General features: G+C 49.7%; 1 protein-coding gene across 2 annotated transcripts in view; it reads left to right on the top strand.

The window, feature by feature from the left end:
- The first annotated feature begins 204 nt into the window (after nt 1-204).
- LOC111160980 (transmembrane protein 164) overlaps nt 205-21,333 on the top strand; it is a 156,448-nt gene continuing 135,319 nt past the window's right edge. For both annotated transcript variants that reach the window (XM_022524398.1, XM_022524397.1), the window contains exons 1-2: nt 205-226; nt 946-1,611. In XM_022524398.1, coding sequence (XP_022380106.1) covers nt 1,222-1,611 — 390 coding nt within the window. In that variant the 5' untranslated portion in view covers nt 205-226; nt 946-1,221. The remainder of the gene's footprint in view (nt 227-945; nt 1,612-21,333) is intronic.

The following is a 21,333-nucleotide window of genomic DNA, read 5'->3' as shown; positions in this document are numbered from 1 at the left end:
ACTCCGGGGTGGGGGGGTTGGTGGGAAGGGGAGGAGTGGGGAGCAAAGAGGGAGGGGAAGAAGGAGGAAGCAAGCGCGGCCGCTGCAGGGGGAGGAAGACCGGGAGGAGGAGCCGCGCGCGGCGGCGGCGGCGGCAACTGCGGCCGCCGGGGGAGCCGAGCGCCCGGGCGCGGGGAGCGCGGGGAGCCGAGCGGCCGCCGAGCCGGGGCCGCGGGCCGAGCAGCGGGTGAGTGGAGCCCCGAGGGGCGCGGCGGCCGGTTCCCGGGCCCGGGCGGGAGGCGCGGGCAGATGCGGCGCCGGGGCGGAGGGAGGGGGCCGGCCGAAGCCCAGCCCCCCGGCTTGCCCGGCCTCCCGCCTCCCCCTCCACTCCCCGCGGCTTCCTCCCGCCGCCGCTTGCGCCAGGGGGGCAGGTCCCGGGCGGGCCGCGGGCGGTGGGGGGGAGGTGCTGCCCGAGGGCGGGCGTCTGGGGCTGGGGGTGGAGCTGGGGGCTCGGGGGTGGACCCGGGGGCGGGAGGCCCGCCCGGGACGGCTCTAAATTGGCCGGAGGGGGCCGTCGGCGGCGAAGTTGCTAGCTGGGGGCAGAGACGGCCACGCGGTTGCAGGAGTAAGCGATCCCCCTGTGGCGAGTGCGTGAGACGAGGAGTCCGGCGTCCCTGCCATCCCCGTCGCCCTCCCCGCCTGACTGGCTCCGCTAGCTCCTCTCCTGGCCTCCGCGTGTCCCCTTGCTCTCACCCGCGCTGCTCCCCTGTTGGCTCCCGCGGCGCTGCCGGGTCCCCTCGGCCCTCGCCCTGACCCTTCCGGCCTCCGGCTTCCCCTGACCCCCGCCTGCTTCGCCACTGCCCCGTTCCCCTTTTCTGCCCTCGCTAGTTACCCCGCCCCGCTTCGTAATTCCCGATGCAATTGCCTCTTTGAGACCTTTTTTTTTTTTCCTCTCCTTCCTTTTAGATTGGCCAACGGCTCCTTTCAACCCTGCCTCGTTGGTGGCCACTGGAGAAGCGCGGGGGGCTCCCCAGGCAGCCGTGGGGACAAGTTAGAGCCAGCACTTGACCCCGGGCCCCGCGTGTAGCTTCCCTCCTCCCTGCCCTAGGTGCCCCGCTGTCCGGAGGGGGGCGGCGCGGGTGTGCCCTCCGTACATGTCCCAGCACCCGGGCAACCCTTGGGGCTTGTGTTCCATCTCGCTCTCGCTTCCGGCACGGTGGTCAAGGGGAACCACTTGGCATCATGTCCCGGTATAGCTACCAAAGTCTCCTGGACTGGCTCTATGGGGGCGTGGACCCCAGCTTTGCAGGCAATGGGGGCCCCGACTGTGCTGCCTTCCTCTCTTGGCAGCAGCGGCTGCTGGAAAGTGTGGTGGTCCTGACCCTGGCCCTGTTGGAGATCCTGGTGGCCCTGCGGCACATCCTGAGGCAGACGAAGGAGGACGGTAGGGGTGGCCGTGGCAGCCAGCCAGATAAGGTGACCCAGCGGCCAGAGGAAGGCAAGGAGAGCCTGAGCAAGAATCTGCTCTTAGTAGCCCTGTGCCTGACCTTCGGGGTGGAGGTGGGCTTTAAGTTCGCCACCAAGACCGTCATCTACCTGCTCAACCCTTGTCACCTGGTCACCATGATGCATGTGAGTCTGTTGACTTTTTCCCCCGGCCGCCGTAGTGATAAGAGTCATTTTGTGTGCTCAGGACACTCGGAAGTGTAGGGCACTTCATCCTGCGGGAAGTGGGACCCTTAAAAATGTTTCCCAAGAGTGGCTGGTTTTGTGCGGATTCCAGATTTGGCTTCCTCTAACCTTTGCACAATGTGTCAGCCCTGCAGTGGAGGTGAGGAACATAGTGATAAAGCCCGAGGAACCCACTGGCATGCTGGTAGTCTGTCAACCCGCCCCCCCCCCCACCAGTCCTGTCCTGGCCTTTCACAATCTGGAGGTGCAGCCCCAGCCAGGTGCCCTTTCTGGGTCACATCTGGGGACCACAACCAGCCCCCATCTCCTCTGCTGCAGTTAATTTCCCAGAGGCCTGATGACACTCTTTCCTGGAGGTGGTCATGTAAGGTTTCTTGTCTCCACTGTGGTACTTTGGGGGAAATACTTTAATGGGTTTCCCTTAATGACTCTTTCATTTGGGAGTTTTAGCTCTTAGGGCAAGGTCTGCCTTTGAACTCTGAGCCCCTACTAAGTGCGCTCTGAAACAGGCTGACTCCTGAACTTTGGGCTGGTGGCCTCTATCCATGGTGAGAGGGTGTTTAGTTTTTGCAGACCTCTCCATCTTTTTGCTCGTACTCTATTTCCTGTGGTCATGGTCCGGGGTGCTCAGAGAGCTGTTTTCTTTACCTCCCATTAGCGGTACTAAGAGAAACAAATGGGATTGAAAAGGAAAGTTGCCAGATACATAAAAATAATCTGGGCGAGCACCAAGAGTGAGACTGTCTTTCTGTACTCAGCCTGTGTGGAGAGATGTTCTAAAACTATAAAATCCTGGAGGAGAAGGAAGAGGAGAAAAGGAAAAAAAAATCTTTTTTAGATTTCAGGCTGTGAGAAACCTGGTGTGTTTTATTCAGGGACGGTGTGGAAACCTGTCATTAGCATCTTTATTGCTTTTTATATTTGTAGAAGTTTATTCTCAGGAGAGTTGTGACAACCCTGTGTGGGGCACGAGGTTGAGATTATTATGTTGGTCTTACAGGCCTGGTGGGGCCCAGGGACCAGAGGTCACTCACCTGCAGCCAAAAGATGAATTAGCATCAGAGTTGGAAAGCTAACCCACCCTCTTTGGGGTTGCAGGCTGTCAGTAGAATGAAAGGGCTGTTGGGGGGGTGGCGCGGGAGGCTGAGGCTGATCAGCATGGCACTGCCTATTTGTGGCTCCGATGCTTGCTGGGTCTGTTTTCCAGGTACTCTTGATTGCAGGTTCCTGGCCTCAGTTTCCCAATCTGTAAAATGTACTCAGTGGCCTAGTGGCCCTTCTGGTCTTTGCAGATGTGGCAGGGAGGTGCGGATAGCTGTGGAATAAAGAGGCTGTTATTGGTGGGGTGGCTGTCAGCACCGGGCAGGGCTGGAGGGCAGCAATTTTTTTTTTTTTAAGAGAGGGTTTCTTGGGATGTGATGCCATTCACAGGAAGCCCATGACTCTCCCAGCTAGACCTTCTGGGTAAATTTGAGCCAGTCCTCTTTCTTTCTTTTGTATGAATGGGCTTTTTGTTAATGAGAGGAAACAACACATCTCAGCCGCTGCTACGTGAGGCTCTTGGGACAGGAGTGCTTTTTTTGGATGGCAGGTGGTGAGGGTCAGGGGGTGCCTCTTCTACAAAGGGGTCTTGAGGCCTCTGGCAGCCGCATATCTAGAAGGTCAACAAAGGACTAAATTCAGCCTGACTGGGGCTGCTGCTGGTGGGATGACATCAAACCTGGCAGCACCAGGCTTTTCAGTGGAAAGGTTTTTAGAAGCTTTCACAAGCCTCTGGAGACTTGGTGCTGGCATTAATTAGTTGTGCAACTTTGAGGAAAAGTCCGCTTGCTGGGCCTCAGTTTGCCCATCTGCAAAATGAGACAGAGCTGCATTCACAGGTTGGGGCAGTCAGCGTTCTCTGATTCTTTTCTCCTTAAGCAGTGGCCAGGGAAGCAACAGAGAGGCCCTCTGGAAATGTTGCTGGCCTCCGTGTGTGGGAAAAGGAAACTTGTTTCTTCTTTGCTGAGGTCAGGGAGCCTTGTTCATCTTCTGTTTCCTGTATCTCCCCGGTAAAGTCAGCCTGGCCAGATCACCCTTGGATGCACGTGTAGATGATGATGGCATGTAGGGCTGGCAGAGGAGTGGACACTTGGGTGGTTGGGGGGGGTGGCACTCTAGGGACTGATTCCTGTCACCTGTACTCTTTCTTTTGTCCTGTGCTTCGCTTCAACTCTGAAGGCCTAGGGTGGAAGCAGAGAACAGAGTCAGGCTAAAGAATTCTTGATCCCAAACAGGATTATTCTCCTTTACTCTTTTCTCCTGTCACACTGCTTTGTGTCATTTAAATAGTCTCCTCAGGCCTGCTGTGGGCTGCAGCCTTTGGTGAGTCCCACAGCCCATACCCTACCTATGGCTCTTCCTGGGAAACAGGGAAGCTGGGATTTTTGGAAGTTGGTATGAGTCCTTGAAGACAAATGAACAGCAGATGGTTGGAAACCGTTTTCTGACTTGACGGCAGGGAGGACTAAGGATAGCTCGTCTGGTTAATCATACCTCACACTTCCCTGACACTTTAGTGTTTATGAGGCCCTTCCACTGACATGATCTTGTGCAGGGCCGCGCTAGGTTAGCTGGGGCCTGGAAAGAGAGACGTTGAAATGTTTCCTTTGGCTGTGTATATTCCAGAGGGGCGATGTTGAGTACAGAGAAATGTTTTGGCAAGTGAACTTGCTGAATTAGGCTACACGATGGCAGGACATTCTGTGGAGTTCAGAGGTCCTGAAAAGGCAAGGGAGACATTGGCTGAAATGAAAGGGACAGTTTAGCAGAAACATTTCTGATGTGTTTCTCGCCACAGGATGACTCCATTTGGGCTTCGTAGAAAGGCCTTGTTCCTCAGAGTCTATGTCCGTTTCTAACAAGGACGGTACTGCTTTAGGCCAGGAAGTGGGAGACTTGGAGGGAAATTGGTTCGTCTCCCCATCTCTCATTTTTTCAGTCCGTAAAGTATTTATTCCCAAGGCCTTTTTAAACAGCCCCTCATCATGGCCATGCTGCTCTTGGGTGACTGCCAGCCTCAGAAGCAGAAGGAAGGGCCATTCTTGCGGCCGAGTTCTGGTCTTCATTGATGTTCCTGCTGTACGGTTTGGTTTTGGTCTCATCTGCTTTTTCAAAGGCCCCAGGACTGTGGATGACAGCGCTTTGTGTCGCCTGAGTGCCAGCATCTCCCCTGTCAGTGTAAGCCAGGACGTGTGAGGGTTCCCGGGAGCGCCGGGCCCCACACACCATGGTTGGGCCCCTCCGTGAATATCTGTGGTGTTTACCAATCACACCAGTACATATTTCTTCAGGCGTCGCTACTTCCCTCGTGCATGTTATTTTGGGCAGGTAGGAGTGATAGGGAATGAATTTACTCAGCGATTATGCTAATTGCCCCAAATACCCCAGCAAGTTAGTAGCAGAGGTGGCTTTAGGACTGGGCTGCCATTGTGGGAATGGAGGCCTCAGCAGAAAAAGATTCTCAGAGCTACTCAAGTCCCAAAGTCTACAACTTCTCAGCGGGAGTGTTAAAATGCTAGACATTTGACTGCTTGTATCTTGGAAAGGCTGGGGTTCTTCAACTCTTGACCCTTTATCACCCTTGGGTCCAGTCATCACGTCTCTGTCTTAGGGACAGAACAGAAAGATGCCACTAATGGGATCTTCTATGGTTTCATACAAATTTTTTTTTTAGATTTGCCTTTGCTCTGGGGGTCCTATCTTCTTTACACTCTATTCCAAGTCTAATTTCCACCAAATGTGGCTGGCGTGCTTTTGCTTCACTGTTTGATTATCCTACTTCATCCTTCCTTGCTGAAAGTGGAAGAATGGCACAGATTCAAAATGGTGCTGAGCTTTTTGTGATACCTTTTGGAACGGCCTGAATAAACAGTGATGTGTTCCATTCGCCCCGTCTTGGATTTGTTCTAGAGAAGGACCTGATGGATTTGAGAATGGGGCTTTTTTGACCCCCACCCACCCCCGACTCCTTGACTTGAGAGACCAGCCACACCTCCATATCCCCATCTGTTGTCTGGAGCGCGGATAACAGCTTCTGCTTGGAATTGACGTCGGTGGGTAAATGGGTACAATGAGGGATCCAGCCATCTGCTGACAGCTTATCAGATGGACTGCGTCCTGTGTCATGAGTCTAGGGGGACACAAGAAGATGATGTTTATGTGGGCCTCAGCAGTGAGGCATGACATTCCTTTTTAGTTTGTTTTATTTCTCCCCCAAGGAAATGTGCAGAGAATTTTTCCACCTTCCATTGTTACGGTCTTTTGGGGGTGTCCATTTTAAGGAGAAGTGGTGTGGATTGGTGGATCAAACACCCCACAGATGGCCCTGGGATTGACCCTTATGATGCGAGTTTGGCTCATGGCTTGCTATGGGAACCTGAGCAGATTATCTCATCTTTTCCTGTCTCCGCTTTCTCGGTGAAACCGGCTGTGTGGAAGAGCATTTTAAGCCTCTGAGTGACTGTGGTCACTTAAACAGAGAAGCTGGGCAGAGCTGATCAGAGCTGGCAGATGAGATGTGTGTATGTATATATATATATATTTTTTTTTTTTTAATCTCAAACTCAGAAACTGACAAACCTCAACTCCTTTGCATCTTCGTTAGCTTTTGGAATTCATTCCTCTAAGCATTTCTGGTGCTTTTTTCCGGTTCCCAGCCCACGCCTGTGTACCCTCCTAAGGTACAGCCTCTGAAACTGGGCACTGCGCCCCCATCAGTCCATCCCCAGCACCTGCTGATACAGCCCAGTGTGGCACCTGTTTTAAGTACCAGTATGTTACTGGCTCCTGCCCACGGGGTGCTGACCCGGCCCCGAGTCCAGTTATTCCAATCATTCTGGTAACACATTCTGTCTCCCTTTGTCAACCCTCCGCACATTCCTCAGACTCTTTGGCTAGTTGATATACACCTTTGTATACTTTTAGGTAATTTTGTGTTTGGCTTGTTTTTGCATGTTTGTTCAGTCTCCACCATTAGTGCAAACAGATTTTTCTTTAATGGAAAGGAGTAGTATTTTTTTTACACCCTTTGTAACTCCCTGCAGAGGTTAATACAATACCGTATGTGTACATTATTAGTTGTTTAATGTGTACCAGGATAATGCTGACTGACTGACTGACAGATCTGTCTTTTTTTTTTTTGCCTTTTTTTTGGTTTTTTTTTGTTGTTGTTTCTCTCTGGTGGTCCTAAGTTCCCTTGAGGTCTGACGGGCAGGGCTCCTGTGTCTCTTGTGCCCATTAGGAGAATCTTCTGTCTGGTTTTTGAAATAGCCAGAGGAGAGAGGTGGTTTCAGCTCTGGCTCACACAAATTTTTTGTTGAATTTCCATCACAAAGAGCCCGTTTTGAGACCTACAGCCTGCTCTCTGCCCAAAGTATCTGCTTGCTTTCATCCTAGTGAAGAAATTATGTTGTTGGATCTTGATCTTAATTCCTTGGCAGACATCTGGACGGGCCTACTTTCCTCTTTTCCTTCCTTAATATCCTATAAATTAAAGAAATGTTATTAGGCTAGTGACTCACTTTCCATCTCTTTCTGGATTTTTCTGTGGGTAGCTCATTGTCATCCTGCCTCTTTGAAGTACCCTTTAGAGGAAGAGCCAGGTTTGTCAACTTCTCCTGGTCTTTCAGATCTTTTTTTTTTTTTTTTGATACTTTCATTTTTTTCAGCTTTATTGAGGTATTATTGACAAAGAAAGTTGTAAGGTACTTAAAGCATATGATGTGATGATTTGATGTACACACATTGTAAAAGGGCTCCCTGTCGTTGAATTAATGCATTCACAGTCTTATGTATCTTTTGTTAAATTGAGAATATCTTGTCCTAGGTGCTTCCTCTTCTGCCAGTAACTGGCAGAGTGGACATGAAGAGACTGTGCGTGGGGAGAGAAGTGATTCTGGAGCTTTCTTTGTGAAAGGTGCCCTTGGAAACATGTTATAATACAGATGCCTGGCTCTCTACGCCACCACTGACTCTGAGTAGGTGGAGGATGAGGAAGGGAATCTGCATTTATTACAAGCTCCCTAGTAATTCTGATGCTGGTGAGCCTTAGACCCTATGTTGAGAAACATTATCTAGTAGCTGAAGTATTGGGTGGCAAGTTGGTTTGGAAGCTCCTCCTGACTGGCGTGAATCTGGGTGTCCTATGGGCCGGGCATTTAGCCTCCTGGCAGAGCCTCAGTGTATATTATGTAGGCGTTAAATAACATGGCTGCAATTAGAAGTGGAGGGCCCCCAGTTATTGTGAGGTAGATTTTTTAAAAAAAATATTTTATTTATTTATTTGACACACACACAGAGAGAGAGAGAGATCACAAGTAGGCAGAGCAGCAGGCAGAGAGAGAGGGGGAAGCAGGATCCCTGCAGAGCAGAGAGCACGATGCGGGGCTCGATCCCAGGACCCCGAGACCATGACCTGAGCTGAAGGCAGTGGCTTAACCCACTGAGCCACCCAGGCGCCCCTGTGAGGTAGATTTTTAAGGTAGCTTTGGCATTCCAGTGGCTTGTTTGGTGAATGGGAGTTCTGTCACTGAAGTATTTCAACCAGGCCACCATCACCTTCCAGTCCTTCTACATTCCCTCCCTCCCTTGCAGTCTCTAAGGTCTTTGGCAACCCAGGGGAGGAGATATCAACAAATAGTTGTTGCATGCTAACTCTCTGTTTGCAGGACGCCTGTTTGATTGATTGATTGATTGATTGATTTTAAGGAGGGGGAGAGGAAGGGAAGGGCAGAGATAAAAATCTTAAATCCCAGGCAGGCTCCAAACCCAGTGTGGAGCCCTACGCAGGGCTCCATCTCACTACCCTGAGATCATGATCTGAGCCGAAATCAAGTCAGTCGCTTAACCAATTGACTGAGCCACCCAGGCGCTCCAGGACACTTGTTTTAAAGGCTCACGGGAATTTATTCATTCTTGCACCCATTCAGCACCTATTTTTCAAATGCCTGTTGTATGTGATACACTGCGCCAGCTGCTGGAGACTCAAAGATAAATAAGAAACATTCTTTCCCTCTTGTTGTTCAGTTTAGATGAGACAGGAAGGAGAGCAACTAAGTAACAATATTATAGGTACAGTAACATATTTGAACAAAACACAGAGCACAGAGGGTCTGGGTGTTTTGTTTGTTTGTTTGCTTTTACCTACTGCAATTAAGGAAGGCCTTCTCGGAGAGATGACGTTTGAGCTGGCTCATGAAGGAGATAGGTGTACAAGAGCAGGGACTCGTTTGTTTGTTTTCTATTCTAGGGCCTCTAATAGGCCCTGGCTCATAGTAGGTGCTCAGTAAACACATGGGAATGAATGGGTAGGTGTTCGTCGGGTGTCGCAGGAAGGAAGGGAGTTGCAGGCATAGGAACCAATATATATGCAAAGCACAAGAAAGCATCTCGACTGTAACCCGGAGTCATTCGCACGTGATTATCAGGGGGTATATCGCATCTTATTTCTCCCTTGGCGAACCGAATAAAACTCCAGAACTGCTCTGTCATTTCTGCGGCGTTGATAAGACAACAGCAGTTGCTCATCAGTGCTCAGGCGGGAGCTCTTGTGAGCTGGAGCATTTAGTTCCTTGTACTGTCCCAAGGAGGGCCTGCCCTGTCAAGGACAGACACAAAGAACATTGATGAGAATGAGCAGGCAGTAAATACAGGAAATGAGCTAGCAGGCATCCCACCTGTGACCAGAAGATAATTTTTAGCAGCTCCTGGGATGGTTGCTAGCCCCCACTAAGATCCACAGCAGAACTGAACTCATGCAATGTGATGCTACCGTGCTGCCTTTCCTTTTCCTATTTCTTCTGCCCTGCTTCCAGTTCTCTCTTCTAGCCCTGCCCATCCAAGCTTGCCCCCTTCCAGAATAATCCAGGTTGTACAACAATCCCTTCTGCAGTCCAAAAATGCCCGTTCCATCAGAGGAGGTGATATTCACAAGGGAGTGAAGAAGAAAACATTTCCATTGAAGAGGTTCATACTGAAGCATGAACGGCTCATAGACCCAATCGGGAGTGGGGGAGAGGATTTTTTTTTATTAAAGATTTTATTTTTTTTATTAGAGAGGGAGAGAGAGAGCAAGCAAGTGAGTGGGGTGAAGGGGGTGGGCAGAAGAAGGGGAAGCAGGCTCCCAGCTGAGGAAGGAGCCCCATGTGGGGCTTGATTCCAGGACCGGGAGATCATGACCTGAGCCCAAGGCAGATGCTTCACTGATTGAGCCACCCAGGTGCCCTGGGAGACAATTTTTCAAAAGGGCCTCACTACCCAACCTGATCTTAAATTGGTGGGGTATGTCCCAGTGTTTACGAGCAGGTGGCCTTTCCCATGTTCCTTGCCCAGTTTTTGACCCCCTCCCCCAAGAACAGAGATTGTCTTGCCACCCTACTGGCTGACCCCCCAGGGGAAGTCTCCCTGCTTGGATGTAGCAGTTCAGTCTGAAGGCTTGGGGGGGACTTCTCCTCTGCTGGGTTTCAGCCCCCTCTGTTTACTTAGCTGCTTCTCAGGGAAAGGGCTGCCAGCTGAACAGGGCATGGCTTGCCCATCCATCAGCACACAGTATGTCAGGGAACCTGGACCTGTTGCCAGCTTGAGATCCTCAAGTGGAGGGTTTGGGGCATCTCTCAGTTGGCCGTGCTTCCTTTCTAGTAGCTGCTGGAGGAAATGCTGGAGGGAAGAAGGTAGGATGAGTTTTGTCCTGGGCCTGGAGGTTCTCAGGGCCGGGAATGGACAGCAGGAGCCAGGAGGTTGGAGAGCTCTGCCCTGTGGGCAGGTGTTTAGGAGGGTAGAAGAGGGAGAGGCAAAATCCTCTGGAGGAGAGTGCAGGAAGCACAAGCCCGTTCTAATTCCATCCCGATGTCTTCTGTCTCCCCGTCTCTATCACATATCCGTGGTGGTATAAACTCAGGGTGTATTTTGCCTGTGTGTTGAATCGCCTTTGCCAATCGACCAGCTGTGTTTGCAGAGAGACTCTGACTGCCTGTGCTCTGGCTGTTGCTGGCAAAGAGACATTTCATTCAGGTGCTGATTAAATAAGGCGCAGAGCCAGATTGCACAGTAAGGCCCTTAACTATGGCTCTGGGAGCCCTGGGTAAACACTTATTAGATGTTCTGGGCAGAGCAGTAGCCGAGGCTGCTGGATGTGAGGGGCTTTCTTCAGAAGTTGGGTGGAGATGAAGATGGGGGTGAGGAGAGGCTTCTGGAAAGGGTCTTGCTCCTCTTGTCCTAGCTGAATCCTATTCGAATCGACATGGAAGGGCTAGGCAGGCTTCCTCATTGGCCTTTACTTGCCAGATTCTCACTGGGCCACTGTAAGGAGCCTGAGTAAGTAGGGCAGCAGAAATGCCTCCTTTTCCTAATGTGAGTTCAGCTGAGTGGCTCGAGCCTTTGGACCGTATTCCCCAGGTTTGCATTTGAGCCGCCTCACCACGTGATGTTAGACATATTACTTGACCGCGTTGAACCGTGATGTTAGACATATTACTTGACCGCGTTGAACCTCAGTTTCTCTCATCGGTAAAATGGGAATAGTAGTATCTCCCTCCTAGGGTTGTTGTGAGGATTTACCGAAATACATTCAGCATTTAGGGGGCATTATGGCTCACTGTGAGCATGCAGTAAATGCCAGCAGTTTCTCATAGTAGCACTATTACTTCGATGTGTTTGAAGGCAGCAGTGGTGTTCTGGGTGAGAGCCTAGAGTCTAGGGTGGTAAAGGCCCAGGTTCAAATCTTATTGCCAGCTGTCTAGCCCTGGGCAAGTTACTTAACCTCTCTGAGCCTCTGTTGCCACGTGTGTAATGTGGACTAATAACCATACTTACCTACCCTGACGGGCTGTTGTGAAGATGAAGTGGGAGAAAAGGAGAAAACACTCCTAAAGTACTTAAGATAGTATCTGGCACATAGTAAACATTTAGTCAGTTTCAGCTGTGATGAAGAGGATGCCAGCAAGGACCATCATCATTATCATTATGGCTGCTGCTCCTGGGAGCTTGGGTGCCTGAAGTTGGGATGAGACGAGAAGGGTTAGGTCCAGGAAGGCAGCTGTAAGGGAAGCTCATCTAAGAAAAGCTCTCCTGGCATCTTCATTTCACATCGTGGACAAAAATACCGGTTGTATGATGTTAGTGGCCAGGTAATCTTGCGGCAGGGTTGCTTGGCTGCCTGAGGCCCAAGGACAGCTTCCTGGGTAATTTGAAAAGTTACTTGTGGGGCACCTGGGTGGCTCAGTGGGTTAAGCATCTGCCTTGGACTTGAATCTTGATCCCAGAGTCCTGGGATTGAGTCCTGCATTGGGCTCCCTGGTTGGAGGGGAGTCCGCTTCTCCCTCTTTCTCTGCCTGCCACTCTGCATACTTGTGCCCTCTCTCATCTCTCTGTCAAATAAATAAAATATTTTTAAAAATTAAAAAAAAAAAGTTACTTGCAATCATCCAGTCCTGGCTGAAGAGTTTGGAGGATGGCTGTCCCTCGTAGGAGTTTGGCTTTCCAGTGACCTCTGGGCTGCTCTTCGTCACTGGGCTGACATTGTGGGGCAGACTCTCTTGAGATTGGTAGCCTAGGAAACCAGTGAGTGCAGGACAGAAGTATGGAAGGAGTGGTTTGAGGGGTGGACAGAGACAGGTGTGTGGGTTTATTAATTTTTTTTCTTTAATATTAATTCCTTCTGATTGAGGGGAGTGTAACTTTTTCAAGTGCCACTTGTTACTGGGGTTAGGTAATTATCAGAGGAGAGAGGGTTGCTCCCAAAGCTCCCGGGATGATGAAGGTGGGTTTAAAGTAGACAAGTGCCTTGTCTTACCTGTTAGCAAATGGATAGAAAAAAAAGTAGACAATCATGATAACCTCTCACATTTTCAAGACCGGCTAACTCTCTCAGAGCTGCCTTTGCTCTGGGGGTTAAGCCCCCTTTAAGTGCGGCCTTCCAGGGCCAAGGCCATGGTCATGTGCCTTCACAGTCTTAGAGTGAGGGGTGTGCTCCTCTTAGACACCCCACCCCCCGCCATTGGAAGGCCTCCGGGCATATTCCCAAGCATTGTGGGTAAATAGGCAGTTTCTTAGCTTTGGAGTTGAGAGAACTGGGAAGGCTAAGGTCATGTTTTCTGTAACAGTCGTGGTTCCCTGGCTGGAGCTGGCTTAAAGGGCTTTTCTAAAACAAATAGTGGCCTTAAGACGGGGCAGCTTTCAGAAATGGAAGGTCACCCGTTCCAGACCTAGGGGAGATGGCAACAAAGGGCCCTCTTCATATCACTACTTGCTCCTCATCCACTTGCATTTGTTAAAAGAGTTTCCTTTTTTAAGTTCCAGGCACTTGAGTGCACCCGCGCCGCCTGTCACTGCCCTTTATTCTCAGAGCCTTGCAGGAATGTTGCTGAGGGTCATGTGCCTAAGTGCCTTATTATCTTCCGCATTTTTCCACTTAACTCCCCTGGCAGCAGCTTCAAGTGGGCATTTCTCCCTTCTTCCTGGGCTCCCTGGCCCGCAAGGAAGAGTGGGACACCTTGAGGAGTGGGGCTGCTTTCACCTTCGCAGCACCTCACTGGATTTTCCAGCTCAGCCCTCCCCAGAATAGCCCTGCAAGCTTAGCACCGAGCCAAGGTCACGTTTCTGTGTTTGCTTGAGAGGTTTTTGGCCAGTGAGGAAAGAGAACAGATTGCCCCCCCCCCCAGCCTCCAGGCTGTCCTCCCCTGGTGGGGCTCTGTTTGTGGGGGCGGGGGTTGGGCGGGTGTTGCTGGCTTGGACCCAGGACGTCAGGGGTGTCCTTTGGGCCAAGGCTGCAGTGGACTCTTGGAGAAGAATGTGAAGCCCCACATCGGGGCTCCTGACTGCTGCGGGGTGTTTGGTCCTACTTCACAGCGGCGGGGACGCGGCGGGGGTGTGTGTGCTGTGTTTGCTCAGATGGACACACATGGAAACCAGGCTGGGATCATCTTCCCAAGTTTCTTACTCCCCGCTTTGGGTCTGTCCTAGAAAAACAATTTGCAGAGTACACTGTGGTTTGCACCTGTTTTTTTTTTTTTTTTCTTTTTGTAACCTCCCCACACCACACCCCCTCTTTCCACGGACAGTTCTCAGTGAACTGAGGATTAACCCTGGCCCCTTGCACTTACATTCTCTCTTTACCTTCCCCTTGGGCTCAGGGTCTTGCTCTCTAGTCACAGCTGTCCATCACCATGAGGATAGTCTATACCTCGGCTCCTGTAGGCCTCCCTTCCCCCACTCCCCACCCCTGCTTCACCATCTGCCCAGACCTTTTAAACACTATATAAATCCCAGAGCAGAGTCAAGTGGGCAAAAAAGAATCAAATTTAGGAGAAAGATCTCACTAGAATTTTCTGTCATCTCTGTATACTCTTCAAAAGTTAGTACCAATAATAACCCTTGTAACATTTTTGAGCCTAGGCTCCTTCCCAGGCAAGATGCTAGGTATGCTGCCCACACAGTACCTCATTTGCAGCCTTTGACAAAGGTCAGTTTTGTTTTATCTAATTCTTCCTTTGCCTCTGTTCTAACTGATTTTCCCTTTGCTTGACAAAAGATCCCATATAACATAGTCTAGCGATCCTTCCTCGGGTTTGCCAAAATGGCAGTGGTGCCAAGTCAGAGCTGAAGGAGACCCCAGGGATCCATCTGGTTCACCTCCTCCCTCATTGTTCTGCACGAGCAAATAGAGATCCAGAGAAGTGAAGTCACAGCCACACGGAAGCACAGCCAAGTCTCCCAGACTCCCCTGTTCACAATCTCTCTTATGCCACATGTGGCCCCTTTTCACCCCTAACCAATCCAGCACGAAAGGACCTGGACTTCTGTTCTTGCCCACCAGTAGAGAGAGAGAAATCTTGTGTTGTTTGAGCAGGACTCAGAAACCTTGGCTAGACTAGCATAGCAGGGGTGACAAAGGGCAAAGGGGAAGAAGGTCAGAGTAATCTGTCAGCTCCATGGGAGAGGTAGGTAAACAGTGAAGTCATGGAAACCAGACCTGGGCCTTGGTTATAAAACTCATCACTAACTGCCTGAGGGAACCTAGTAGTGCTGGCTAGTCAGGGGGAACCTCTCTGTGCTCCAGTCTTAGAACACCTGGAGCGTGGTAGTTAAGAATGCAGGCTCTGGAGCCAGATGGGCCGGGTTCAAATTCCAGCACTTGCTTTCCAGCTATGTCAAGGCCATGTTCAGTGACATTTCTGGGACTGTTTGTTTGTTTGTTTTTTACTCTGTAAAATGGGGAGAATAGTATCTACTTTGTAAGGTTCTTGTGAGAATGAAATGTATGGCTACATGTAAAGTATTTATTTAAACATTTTATTTATTTGTTTGAGAGAAAGAGAGGAAGAAAGCATAAGCAAGGGGAGGGGCAGAGGGAGAAGCAGGCTCCCCACTCAGCAAGGAGCCGGGTGCAGGACTCGGTCCCAGGACCCCAGGATCATGACCTGAGCCAAAGTCAGATGCTTGACTGACTGAGCCACCCAGGAGTCCCTACATGTAAAGTATTTAGAATGGTGTCTGGTGCGCCACAGGAACTTCATAAGTATGAGCGATGGCTGTTATCACCATAGGATACAGATGATTTCTGCCTTTCCTAATTCATAGGGTGAGCATGGGCAACATGGGAAATAAGGTCTGTGAATCACAAACGCTCGCTCGGTGGGAGGAATTCTCTTTTGAGAGCTCGCGCATTCAAAGGTTTATTCGCATCTCGTGTATAGGATCAGATACTTAACAGATATTTCTCTGGTGATCCGGTAGGCTTATATTTGATGAAAATGTGAGGCCATCAAGTCATGCATACTGTGCTTGAGAGTCGTGCACCTCAAGTAAAGTGGTTTGAGGACTTGAAATGAGAAGCAGTTATACTCTTCCCTCAATGCTCCTATCTTAGTCGATGGCCCTGCCTTAGTCTTGTGACCCCGGGTAACTCCCTTAAAACTGGGACACATTTCTGTTCCTCCCTCTTCCTGCCTTCTATCATCACCGTGTCGGAGTGATCTTGATTCTGTCTTTCATCATCTCTTCCATCTGTCTCTTCCTTCTTTGATTCCTCTGCCCTAATTCATTTGGTTGTTTGTCACCATCACCATTGCCATCTGGCTTATTTTGGTAGCCTCCTGACTGATTACTGCTCTGTTTATCCTTTCACAGCTGTCAGAATGACACAAGTGACTCACCTGCTGGGGCATGGCACTCCATTGCTCAAAAGCCTTCCATAGCTCCCTGTTACCTTACATCTTATGCATATACCTGATGGTGCCCTGGGCTGCTTTTGCCAGTCATCGATAGGCACATTTTCCCAATGAGTCCCCATGTAGGTCCCAAACCCGTTTTAGCATAGCATTTTAGGCAGTGACGGTCAGTCATTTGGAGTTGGCACACAGACTAGGGCTGGCAAATAGATAAACTCTGTAGAGAAAGCCTGAACTCCTTATGATGATAGGATTCAGGGTCTCCTACGGTCTTTCTTGCCCGCCTTATGCTCTAGTGCATTCTTTTCCCCTGTGTGCCTCTCTGAGTTTATACACTGTTCATGCCATACGCTCAGCCAGAAATACTCTTTCCTCTTCCTGTTGAAACGCTAGTCATCATTCAAGGCTCAGCCCAAACACTGCCTCTTGTGAAGCTCTCTTCATGCCTCCACCCCAGATTTAGCCACTCTTGCTATTTTAGCATTTAATTCTGCCTTGTATTACATAATTGTTTATGTATCTTCCCCGCTCCTTAAAGTGTATGTTCCCTGAATGCAAAGCCTGTGTTTTTATGAATTGCTGCATCCCTCACACCATCTAGTGCCTACTAGACTCCTAGTTTAGAAAAATCCCTGTGTTTTTCAGATGAGGGAACTGAGGCTTAGAGGAAAAGGGTCACAAGTTCATTGTGGGACTTGTTCAGTTTCTGAGGCCTGAGACATCGAGGCTGGAATGGCCAGCTGGCAATTGAGTTGTGGTTGGATGGAGAAATGTTGATTTAGGAAGCTGTCTAGAGGGGATAAAAAGAGAAGGCGAGAAGGTCATGCCAGTTAGGGATGAGAAGGAAGAGAAGTATTCCGTGGAATGCCCACGCTGGGGAGCAGAGAGAAGACTCAGTGAAGGAGTCATCCAGGAAGTGGAAGGAGGTTCAGGAAGCAGGAGCAGGTCCCCTGTGCCATATGACATAAAGAGGGAGAGACCCGGGAGGCCTTGAGAAAGGGCCATTGGAATTGGTGAGTATAGGCTGGTCATGTGGCCAGCCGCCCACCCACTTCTAAATAGTCACCTAGAAATGTTTGAGTGGGAGGCGTCTCATACAAGGACATTTATGGCCTCAGTGTTGGTAAATAGAGAATGTTGGGAATCAGCCCCCCGGTAGCTGAATGGCCCATCGGGCCAGGGAGTACTATGCGGCTTTTCACAGGGAGGCTGACCTCTGCATTCACTTTGAAAGATGTACGTGATGTATTGTTAAAAATTAAAAAACAAAAAAACAAAAAAACTAAAATAAGTTGCAGGGGCATCTGGCTGGCTCAGTCAGTAGGGCAGGTAACTCTTGATCTTGGGGTCATGAGTTCAAGCCCCATGTTGGGTATAGAGATTACCTAAAGATTAAAAAAAAAAAGAACTAGTTGCAGAGCAGTATGTGTGATAGAAACCCACTCCCTAAGAAAACAAGCAAACCCTTCTTATGTGTGCATGGCTGTGAGTGCATTGTAGAAGTCTAGAATGTATCCCAAATGGTGCTTAGTGCTGAGTGATCGGGGGAAGCACTCTCACATTTTACTTAATGCACTTCTGTGTCAATGTGTGTTCAACGCAAGTACAAATTTCTTGGGCAGTTAAGAAAAAAAAGACTTTTTAAAGAAAGAAAGGAGATGACTGGCAGCCTGGGAAAACTGTTTCACTAGAAGAGGTCCAATGGAAGAAGGAAGCCAACTCACGAGAGAAGATTTGGCAAAATGTTTGTTGCCACGTGTTTGGGAGAGACGACTGACCACTGGAAGGTGGCAGCTACCTTGTTGCCAGGAGGTTCAGCTGGAAGGGGGAGGAAGAAGGGGGGAAAGAATAGTGAAGTGGCTGAGAGTAGGCAGAGGCTGATTAAGAGGGAATTAAAAAAGCAAATCCCATCACAGGGAGGCCAGGGGAGGTGGGAAGGGTGAGAGAGATGGGGAAAGAGGGAGAGGGAGAGAGTGGTGTAGGAGCCGGGGTGGTGGTGGAAGTCCTGTCAGGGAGAGACTGGGCGCCGAGTGGGGGGAGTGAGAAGCATCAGTATGGGGCAGGGAGTAGGGCACTTGAGAAGGGACAAATTAAGGGTCAATCCTAGGAGTAGAGAAGCTTTCAAAAAGTTTCAAAAAGAAGGATGAGATCTCAGGCCAATGAAGCCTCCAGTAAACGGAATGGTTGGGGCATAGACTGACTAGCTAATTGCCTTCTCTGAGACTGAGGGTTGGTTAAGAAAGCCTCTTTTCAGTTACGTTTTGGTTGCCAGAAATGTGGCCACATTGACAGAGTTCTCTTATGGCTCAGAGAACAGTCTGGTGAGTGACAGAGGTGGAATTCTGGAGGCCCTTGCGGGCCTTGGAGTTAGTTATCTGCTGGACCTGTCACTGAGTTGGGGTCTCGAAATGGAGGCGGAGAAGATGGGAGGAGGCCAGGAGTACATCCAGTCACTGGGGAAGCGTTCGAAAAATGCCAATGCCTGCCCTGTCCACCCCATTCTTACATAATTGGGCAGGGGCCTGGGCATCAGCCTTTTTCTAAAAGCGCCTCAAGTGATTCCGACGGGCCACCCGGGTGATGCACTGCTAGTGGGGACGATGGGGTGAACTGCATTTGGAGCCTCAAGTGGGTGATCTCTGGTAGAGGGTGCATCCCATTTCATGGTTGCTAGCCTGCCAGGAGAGATCGTGGCCCGTAAGATTCAGGAGTTCCTCAGTAATAGCTTCTGCACTTATCAGACCTGGCAGTGGGCTGGGTGAATTGCCTCGCCCTGACCCACACAGCCTGTAGGACGCGTGCCAGCCCTGGGGCTCTGGCCTTCCCCTTTTCTAGTACAGAGCAGAGCGCCCGGCACCTAGGTGTTTAATCATTGTCACGTGAAGTGCTTCTTTTTCATTTAAAAGACTAGAATGGGAAAATCTGACCTCTTGGAAAAGTCTGGCTGGGGGAGAGCCTGGAGGAGTGCTGCCTGGCATGGGAAAAGCTTATACGATGCGAGAGGCACCATGCAGCGAACCGGTATCGCTCACCAGTTTTTGTCTAAAATTTTGTCTAAAATTAGACAATTACTCCGGGCCTTGCATCATCTCGGGGACCCTGAGATACACAAGGAATAGCAGATAAGGTTTCTGCTCCCCAGGGAGCTTATTCTCAAGATTCATTTATGGTCTTAATTCCTGCATTTTTAGGTGGCAGGATTGGTGCAGAACTTCAAGCAGAAAAATGTTGAAGGCCCTCCCGAGTGCCTGTAGTCCAAGCCCTCCATTTCGCAGCCAGGGAAAGAAGTCCAGAGTGGGCAGCTACTTGCCCAAGGTCACGCCACTAGGGAACGGTCAGCCAGGGCTGGTGTGCCAGACCGCCTCCCTTCGTGGTCGGATTACACTGTTCTGTGCCTCCTTTGAAAGATAAGGGAACCTAATGGCCCATGTGAAAACTTGAACGGGATTTCCCTTTAGTGCTTTATGCTTCCAAGGCTTCCTTACAGTCGAGAGAGCGGGACTCTGACATTGAGTCTTTCCTAAAACCTTGCCTGGGGAGGGCCAGTGCTGAGGCTCAGACCCAAGAGGCCTAAAGATGGCAAATTTTCCCTTTCCTGAAACAGCCAGTGACTCTACGACTCTGTCTAAGTCCCAGTCCCCGGTCCCCGTGTCTAATCATGGCACTTTACTACTCTTTCTAGGGGGCTTTCCCAAACTTAGTGTGTTGATGACTTTTCTTCCTCAGTTCTTTTTTAAAAAGATTTTGTTTATTTACTTGCCAGGGAAAGAGGAAGTGAGCAAATGCACAAGCTGGGGGAGCAGCACTCAGAAGGAAAAGTAGGCTCCCCGCTGAGCAAAGAGCACAATGCGGGGCTTGATCCAAGGACCCTGGGCTCATGACCTGAGCCTAAGGCAGACGCTTAACCAACTGAGTCACCCACTCAGTTGTTCTTTGTAAGATAAACCGGTTGTGAAATGTACCCGAGGGGTAGGAGGTGCATGGTTTGGTGTGTGCCCCTGAGAATCAGTGCAACGTGGTGGGCTTCCAGTGGTGCTAGCATTGGGCTGGTCCTTTTAGCCCTGTTCCCTATTTCCAAATCAGAAGTTCACTTCCAAGTCTGGGACCTTTTCTGAAGAGGCAGGGGGGTAGGTTATTCACCATAGAGACACTGGGTTGCTCTTCCCAAAACCCTCTCCCAGCACTCACAGAATTAGGGCTGTCCGTTGGGCATAGTCACAACTAATATTAATTGAATGCTTACGATGGCCCAGGCACCCTGTAGGTTGATGCTTTTACTGGCACTCTTATTTTATGGGTGAGGATCACAAGATTCAGGATAGGTCCAAGGTCACACAGCTAGAAAGTGCTCAAGTTGGTAGTGGACACCTAGGTCTGGCTGACTCCCAAGCTGGTTTTGTTAACTAGTAGGGTAAGAGAGCCTGTCATTTAAAGAGGTTACTAAGTATGTGTGTATGTGTGTGTGTGTATACATATGTTTGTATTGATGAAGAATGATCTGCCAGTTTTCTGCAAAACCCATTTAAGAGCTAATTAGTGAGAAGAGTCCTGTGTGCAGTTCTGTTCCACTGTCGGGCACACTGTGTCAGGACACCTGCCACATGAGGTTAAGTCACTCCCCTTCCATCAGATTCCCTCTCCACATCTGTAAAACAGAGGGTTGGACCAGACACCTGTGACACTTGTGACACTTTGGTTCATTTCTCTTCCTGGCAGACTGAAAAAAATCAGAGAACTGGAAGACGGACAAAATGCATCATGGGGAGCAATTAACCTCAACTGGCTTTACCATGCTTAGGCAGTAACACGTTGGTTCTGTGTTCCCTTGGGAATTTATGAAGAAATAGTTTCTTTTCAGTTACCCACATCAGAAACTACTAGCTTTCTTATAGGGGTTATTATTTAATTTCAGGCGTTGTAGTCTCTCAGAGTATTTCTGAAGATCAAATGAAGGCTGAACGGTAATAGGGCACTTACGAATGGGGTGCTCATATTTTATTTCTCTGTTAGAATTACTAGAGTTTACTAGAATTGCTAGAGTTAGAATTACTAGAATTACTAGAGTTTGAGTTCTATTTTGGAAGAGGGTTTTGGGAGATAGTGGTTTCTAGGAGAGAAGCAATCTAAACAGCACGTTTATGCAACTTTATCTCCCTTCTGGGTTTACAAGCAGGTAGACAATAACTAGGCCTAGCACAATTTACCTTTTTTTTTTAAGATTTTTATTTATTTATTTGACAGAGAGAGATCACAAGTAGACGGAGAGGCAGGCAGAGAGAGAGAGAGGGAAGCAGGCTCCCTGCTGAGCAGAGAGCCCGATGTGGGACTCGATCCCAGGACCCTGAGATCATGACCTGAGCCGAAGGCAGCAGATTAACCCACTGAGCCACCCAGGCGCCCCCACAATTTACCTTTTATCTATCTGTTTTGTCATTAAAAAAAAAAAAACTCACCTTGT

Source organism: Enhydra lutris, unplaced genomic scaffold (genome assembly GCF_002288905.1).
Source record: "Enhydra lutris kenyoni isolate GAN:26980312 unplaced genomic scaffold, ASM228890v2 scaffoldscaffold80, whole genome shotgun sequence".
Taxonomy (NCBI): domain Eukaryota; kingdom Metazoa; phylum Chordata; class Mammalia; order Carnivora; family Mustelidae; genus Enhydra; species Enhydra lutris.
This window is presented reverse-complemented; position numbering and strand designations above follow the sequence as displayed.